The sequence below is a fragment of the Uloborus diversus genome, chromosome 7 (assembly GCF_026930045.1).
Source record: "Uloborus diversus isolate 005 chromosome 7, Udiv.v.3.1, whole genome shotgun sequence".
Classification (NCBI taxonomy): domain Eukaryota; kingdom Metazoa; phylum Arthropoda; class Arachnida; order Araneae; family Uloboridae; genus Uloborus; species Uloborus diversus.
The window spans coordinates 71,833,125-71,841,376 of NC_072737.1; the positions used below are offsets into that span (position 1 = coordinate 71,833,125).

Consider the following 8,252-nt stretch of genomic DNA (forward strand, 5'->3'; position numbering starts at 1 on the left):
AATCCATCGTCATTCAAACAGTCATGTAAGGATTTTTTTTTTTTTTTTTTTTTTTTTAAACAGTCATGTAAGGTAATGCTTACAAGTAAATGACCGAAGCAATCCCTGTTTTTTTAGCGTCTCTACTTCTTTTAGGTCTTAGAAGTAAACGAATCGCTTCTCGAAATCGAATAATTCCTGACCATTTGAATGACCACGTAAGTAAACGACCTCAGTAAGCTCAGTTTTCATTGTCTGAAGGGAGTTAGAGCGCATTTTACGCGTAACATCTTCGAACGGAGCGTCCGAGCATGAGAATTTCAAACCGTCACCCTTCGTTATGAGGAACATCAGTACAAGAACTTATTTACCCTTTCGGAACATCTCTATTTTCGTCCACGCGTTTAATCTAACGAGTTTTTTTAATGAAAACCTCATTGGGAGCTTTACCAGCATCCAGTCAGTTTAATTGATTAAATGACTTAAAGAGCATCCTTTCACGGTTTGCAGAAAAAACAATCGTCAGTTTGTTTCGTAACTTTCTCTCAATTTGTTAGCAACTCTGGTAGCGAACAAAGGAACTCCTTTCTCACGCCGGACATTTAGAACAAGGATGAGCTCGGTAAACGCGTCGACGACGACGTGGTGCGAGTGGCGCCTTAGCGAAACGAGATGCTGAAGGATTGGGATTCTTTGTCCTCTCTCTACTTGTACTTAATTCTACTAGGTTGCGAACCTCTTAAGATGAGAGAGGAGGGGACACAGTGAAGAAGAAGAACAAAAGTTAAATGAGTCACCTACGAACCTCGTTGTCTCCGAGGGAGCAATCCTCCGTTCCGCATGAAGCATCTACTTCATCGTCCTTTCCTACCGTAGCTCACGGATGGTCCGTCTGTATCGGAATACGTCCTCGTTTTGGTGACGACGACGAACGGATGTTCCTTACCGATCCGCCGTTCTCCGAGACTTGACGGCCCAGCTCCTCCCGATTACTTCCCTCCGCGTACCGAGAAGGAATCTGGTTACTCGAAACGACGTCGGACGAGGGGTATTTCGAAGACTGAAACCTGTGCTGGCAAAAACACAAGCTCGTCGGTCGCGAATTCAGTTGTTGATGACCATTTCGCTAAAGAAAGGCGAAGCGATCCATGCATCTTGAAATATACGCTTTAAGTAATCCAACAGTACCGAAAAAGGGTGCTCGGAGACAGAGGTTTTTCCGACGGGTATACTCCGTTGGCATCGTTCGCATCAGCGGAAAAGAGAACAACCAGAGAAATCCATGAGACGACGACGAAGCGCACCGTAACGACGGCGTCATGATTTCTTTGAGGAGGAGATGCATGTCGTGGTCGCATTTTACCGCTGGAATGAGCCAATATTCGACCGCGTCCATTTATAACGCTAAACGAAGGAAGAAAAAACGAAACGAGTGGATGGACGAACGAATCAGAAACGGAGGTGTCATGCGATTGGCAAGCCAACGACAAACGTGACGGGTGGGAGGTTTCGAAAAAGCAAAAATTAAACTGGAACGAAGGGGGGGGGGGAGAGAGCGTGAAGACACGAAAGATTGACCAAGACTGGATCGGTTTCATTTTGTTCATTTCGAGAAACGCGATTCCAATACTGGAATACGAGAAAAATTCCTGAACATTTTCATCGATGGCATGACCGACATCAAACAACACATCGGGATGAAAAACATTCACGTTAGAAGAAAAATGACCAAGTCCAATGCTGGAACGTGTTCGGTATTCGTATTACCTTTTTAACGATGAACGAAATACATGCGAAAGGTTTCCAATCAAGGAACCCATGTCTCGTTGCCAAGGAAAAAAAATGATTCAATGGTCCTACGTTGGGATACACGCTAATTTTTTTCCTCAAACAAAACAACGGCTGATTGGGAAAAAATTATTCCTCCTCACTTTGCGATCGTTGTCTTGCAAGGAACTCGATGGTGCGTCTGTGCGAATCCAAGTTAAAATATCGAACTTAAAAACATTCACGAAAAGGATTGAACGGATTAAGAAAGGGGATACTCCGACCATTATCGCGTACGAGGTTCAAGGGCTGATCGGGGAAAAAAAATGTTTCTAATCATTCGATCCGAAACTCGAACATCTCAAATACTATCGCGATAAAACTTTCATGTCGGAAAAAAAAAAAAAAAAAAAAAAAAAAAAAAAAAAAAAATATATATATATATATATATATATATATATATATTTTTTTTTTTTTTTTTTTTTTTTTTTTTTTTTTTTCACATGTTGAAAAAAAATATTGGCAAACCAGAAAAATTGAATGAATTAAAAGCAAACGGGTTGGAATACTTGAAACATTTTATTCGTTTACGAAAACGATCGACGCTCTTGTTGTAACGGTCATTTCGAAAGGTTTCCAACTAAAACTCATGTGTCTCATTGCCAATCTAGAAAAATTGATTAAATTCAAAGAGAACGAACGTTGCGATAATCGGACACTTTTCTCGTGTACTTGAAGCGTATCAGCAGCAAAAAAAATTGATTGACGCTCCCGTTGTAACGGTCATTTCGAAAGGTTTCTTTCTTAAAAACCCATGTGTCTCATTGCCAACATGTTGCGTTACTCGGACACGTTTTCGCGTACGGAATTGAATGGATGATCGGGAAACAAAATGTTTCTGCTCACTTCGTGATAAACGTTCTGCGGTAAAAAAAAACTACCCAACTCCATGTTTGCGAATCAAACACATCGGGATGAAAAACATTCACGTCAGAAGAAAAAATGACGTAGAGTCCAATGCCGTAATGTGTTCAGTATTCGTATTACCTGCCTCCAACTAAAACTCATGTCTCATTGCTAAACTAGAAAAAAAAATCAACCGAATGGCCCTACGTTGGGTGACGCTCTCGTTTTAACGGTAAACAAAATACATGCGAAAAGTTTCCAACTAAAACTAATGTGTCATGACCAAACTGGAAAAAAACGAACCGAATGGTCCTACGTTGGGTGGCGCTCTCCGTTTTAACGGTGAACGAAATACCTGCGAAAGGTTTCCAATCAAAGAACCCATGTGTCGATGCCCAAGAAAAAAATAATGACTGAATGGTCCTACGTTGGGGTACACGCTAGTGCCAATCCAAGCAAAATATCGTCCTTAAAAAATATTCTCGAAAAGGATTGAACGGATTAAGAAAATAACACGCTGGGATACTCCAACCATTTTCGCGTGCGAGGTTCAAGGGCTGATCGGGGAAAAAATGTTTCTAATCGCTCGATCCGAAACTCGAACATCTCAAATATTATCGCAATAAAACTTTCACGTCGGAAGAAACCAGTGTCAGATTGCGTTCGGTAAAAAATTTCCGGTAGCCCGAAGCACTTGAAAATGTTTTTAATGTGTTTGCCAATATTTTTTCGCGTACGGAGTTGAACGGATGATCGGGATAAAAAAATGAACCCAGGTGACAGATTGCGTTCGGATTGCGTTCGGTAAAAAATTTCACGTAGCCCGAATAATATGTTTACCAATAATAATGATAACATTATTATTTGAAAAAAAAAAAAAAAAAAAAAAAAAAAAAAAAAAATATATATATATATATATATATATATATATATATTTTTTTTTTTTTTTTTTTTTTTTTTTTTTTTTTTTTTTTTCATGTTGAAAAAAATATTTGCAAACCAGAAAAATTGAATGAATTAAAAACGGGTTGGAATACTCGAACAATTTTATTCGTTTACGAAAACGATTGATGCTCTCGTTGTAACGCTCATTTCGAAAGGTTTCCAACAATGGACCCATGTGTCTCAATGCCAATCTAGAAAAATTGAATGAATTAAAAAGAGTTTGGAATAATCGAACATTTTATTCGTTTACGAAAAGGATTGACGCTCTCGTTGTAACGCTCATTTCGAAACAGGTTGGAATTCGAACATTTTATTCGTTTGCGAAAATCATTGATGCTCTCGTTGTAACGGTCATTTCGAAAGGTTTCCAACTAAAACCCATGTGTCTCGATGCCAGAAAAAATTAAATGAATGAATTACAAGAGAACGTGCATTGCGATACTCGAACATTTTATTCCTTTACGAAAAATGATTGACGCTCTCGTTGTAACGCGCTCATTTCCAATTAAAAAAAGCAGATATGTCTCATTACCAACACGTTACGATGCTCGGACACGTTTTCGCGTACGGAGTTGAAGGGATGATCGGGATAAAAAATGTTTCTGCTCACTTCACGTTCGGATTGCGTTCGGTAAAAAATTTCAGGTAGCCCGAAGCACTTGAAAATGTTTTTAATGTGTTTGCCAATATTTTTTCGCGTACGGAGTTGAAGGGATGATCGGGATAAAAAAATGAGCCTAGGTGACAGATTGCGTTCCGTAAAAAATTTCACGTAGCCCGAATAATGTGTTTGCCAATAATAATGATGGCATTATTATTTGAAAAAAAAAAAAAAAAAAAAAAAAAAAAAAAAAAAATATATATATATATATATATATATATATATATATATATATATATATTTTTTTTTTTTTTTTTTTTTTCCATGTTGAAAAAAAATATTGGCAAACTAGAAAAATTGAATGAATTAAAAACGGGTTAGAATACTCGAAACATTTTATTCGTTTACGAAAACGATTGATGCTCTCGTTGTAATGCTCATTTCGAATTTGTATGAGCGTTTTATCTCGAATTACAGACGTATTTCATGTTAATTCTAAACTCATTCGTAGCAAAAGGTAAACATCTCTCGGAACGTTAAAAAAAGGCATGTTCTGAAGGTAAATTTTTGTTCCCCGTCTAATGATGTCGGTTTCGAGTCTCTACGTCGATTCGTTCTTGAGTTAGGAGTTTCTTTAAACTAATTCGTAGCAAACGGTAAATATCTCTCGGAACGTTAAAAAAAAGGAATGTTCCGAAGGTAAATTTTGTTCCACGTCTAATGAGATCGGTTGCGAGTCTCCAAGTCGATTCGTTCTTGAGTTACCAATTTCTTTAGATTTAGCGAGTAACACGTTTGCGGCTCAAACTCCGAAGATAAAGGACCGCTTGAGTTGCGATGGGTATCATTCGAAGGGAAATTAGATTCCTCTCCCGTCTAATGTTGGCACCATCGAATCTCTACGTCCGTTCGCTCTCGAGTTACGAAACGAAACGCGTTCCGAGCTAAATCTAAACTAATTCGTTGCACGCTGTAAACGTCTCTCGGAATGACGGAAGTAGTATCATTCGAAGGAAAATTTTCTTCGCCATCGATGGACACCGGTTTCAAGTCTCTACGTCGATTCGTTCTCGAGTTACGAATTCGTTTGAATTTAGCGCGAAACACGTTTGCGGTTCTAACTCCGACCGATGGAATTGTTTTCTTTGTCAAGCTTTAAAATGTCGTTGTTGTTGAAAAATGGTAAATTAAATCATTGACGTAAAAAATGACAAAGTCCTGAACTTGAAACTGAAAAAGCGTTTGGTTCAGAATCTCCAACGAATAAAAAACATTTTCTGGAAAAAAAAAAAAAAAAAAAAAAAAAAAAAAATATATATATATATATATATATATATATATATATATATATATATATATATATATATATATATATATATATATATATATATATATATATATATATATATATATTTTTTTTTTTTTTTTTTTTTTTTTTTTTTTTTTTTTTTTCCAGAAATGTGTTTAGTGGAGGTTTGAATGTTCGTTGGAGATTCTGAACCAAACGCTGGACTTTGTCATTTTTTTAATCGTAAAGTTTTAAATGCCAACATCACTGCGTTAAGATGATTGGTAAAATGTAAGAACCCAAAACACGAGAATATTGGAACTCGTAAAGATCGTTCCAAAATTGGTTTGATTTCACTTAATGACCTTGTCATTTTTTTTTCGCGGGAGGGTCGTGTGCGTCACGTTGCTCGCGTTGTTTTTTTCTTTTCAACCTTCTCGTGCAATTTTTCTCTTTCCCAACAGAATTCTCTTCCAATTCGTATTTCCGACCTCCCCACCCGCCGTTTTTTTTCCTCGGTCGTTTTGCGAATGCTAAATGCTCGACGTAATTCGTTTCTCGGAGTTCCCTCCCTCTCTTGGGTTAACGCTTAAAAAGGAACGGAAAAACACTCTGGTTCTCATCGTTTACTTTTCCTCTCCTGGGAGAGTCATGCCGAGTCATTTTCAGTACAGTGACTACACTCGTTACAAAAGGTTTCTAAGCTCGAGCGGATCTGAAATCATCTGTCATTGGTGTGGGGCTCGGATTCTCATCCGTAAGTTCGAAAGACACGTCAAAGAGCAGCACGGTTACAATAGCACCATGTCTTGCGCGTGGTGTTTGAGATTTCATTGGGAGTTCGGAACAAAGTTACAGCAAGGAGAGCACCTCCTCAATTGCGCCAGACGCCGCGCCTCGGTTCATGGTGGGTACAGATCTCGTCCCAGCGTTTACGTTTCTCCCTCTTCTGCCTGTTATCAGGTTTCGTCGACGCTAACTCGCAGTTCCCTCGGAGGTAGGTCATTTTTTCCTCCCCCGGGACTTACCACCAGCGACGACGGCACCGGGAACGTGGTGCTGGAAAGGAACGAGTTCAGTTCCTCATCGTCGTCGTTCGAACAGGCGCCGAAGAAAAACGAAGGCGAACCCGAGATCATCGAAATGAACGCAGGCTCCGGTGACGATTCGATCCTACCCAGCATCGTTGCCGCTCAGAGCGTTTACGAGGAAGAGGGATGCGTCTCGGCCGCGACGCCGCCGCCCCTGGACCTGACTTGCAAGGAATCGATGCCCGATCTCGTCATCGACGAATCCCGAGACGACGAAAGACGAAAAGAACTCGAGAATCTGGGCCTCATTTTGGACGAAAACAGCAACAAGACCGAAGTCTTTAAGAAAATGGCAGAAGTCAACGGTGTTCAACCTCAAGAACTGGTGTTGGAGAAAGAAAAGAGAATCGAAACGTTTCGCGCACGTCCGGCGGGGGACATCAACCTCAATTACGTGCGCGTTCTGAGCATCCCGGTCGGAAAAGACGAATCTTACGCCGTGATTAGGGACCAGAATAAACTCTTTTTCATGTACTGAATTCGGACCACAAGAAGCAAATGTTTTTTATCATGTCTTTGTTTTGTGTATTGTTTTGTAAGATTGATTTTAAAAAAAAAACTAAATCGATCCAATATTGGTACAATTTTTTTCGAGTGGCAAAAAATGACAAAGTCCTGAATTTAAAACTGAAAAAAACATTTGGTCTAGTATCTCCAACAAGTCGAGAGATATATTTTGATTTAAAAAAAAAAAAAAAAAAAAAAAAAAAAAAAAAAAAATATATATATATATATATATATATATATATATATATATATATATATATATATATATATATATATATATTTTTTTTTTTTTTTTTTTTTTTTTTTTTTTTTTTATAATTGAAATTGAAATTGAAGCTGAGCCGAATGACCGTCAAGGATCGATTTTTTTCAGAAAAGTTGGACTTGTGTTTTTTTCTAGGCTAACGAATCCACCCGCTTTTATCGGAAAACGTTTCTCCTTGTTTTTTCTCTGAAATAGATGACAACACGCGCTTCAAAGAAAAATTCACGTTTTTTTCATGACATTCGTGCTTTTTTTTAACGCACCTCGAGATCTGGCCATTATTGGAACAGTCTTTTTTTTTTAAAAAAAATGGAAACTTTTATTTACAACATAAATACAACACAAAATAATGAGAAACCCTCAGGGTTTCTCAGACAAAATTTCCTCGAAGGGAGTTTGCCACGGCGTCGATGGAGATCATGGCTTTTTCGACCGAGTCAACCAACCTCAGTACGGCCGTACAGAATTGTTTATGATCTTCCATGAGATTCAGCAACAGGTACGCTTCCACCGTCCTCACATGGCGACGTGGACGAAGTCGAGCCCGATATTTACCTCGTAGTTGAGCAGCTATGCCCGGCGTCAGTAGGAAGTCTTCGTCGTTGTTTTCCTCGCCGTCGTGGTTTTCTTGGGTTTCGTTGCCGTCGTGGTTTTCTTGGATTTCGTCGCCGCCTTTCGGCACGAAGTCGATGTCGTCGACGTCGTCGTCGATGCCTTCAATGTCCGGCACTCGTTTCTCGGCTTGACCGGCATACATTTCGAGGAATTTCTTAGAGCACTCCAGGAGATGGAGCCCGTGTTTCATTTTTTCTCCGGAAGACCAAGTTTCGTCCAGGCACCAGACGCACGTCGTCTTGGGATTGATGCAGTGCATCTTGGAGACATGTTTTTCGTAATCCTTGG

The 8,252-nt window shown here is 39.1% G+C and overlaps 1 protein-coding gene across 1 annotated transcript in view; it reads left to right on the forward strand.

The window, feature by feature from the left end:
- Window positions 1-7,055, forward strand: part of LOC129226735 (acetoacetyl-CoA synthetase-like) — a 161,268-nt gene extending 154,213 nt beyond the window's left edge. Inside the window, exon 18 of the mRNA XM_054861364.1 lies at window positions 6,450-7,055. Within this exon, the coding sequence (XP_054717339.1) occupies window positions 6,450-7,055 (606 nt within the window). The remainder of the gene's footprint in view (window positions 1-6,449) is intronic.
- The last annotated feature ends 1,197 nt before the right edge of the window (window positions 7,056-8,252 follow it).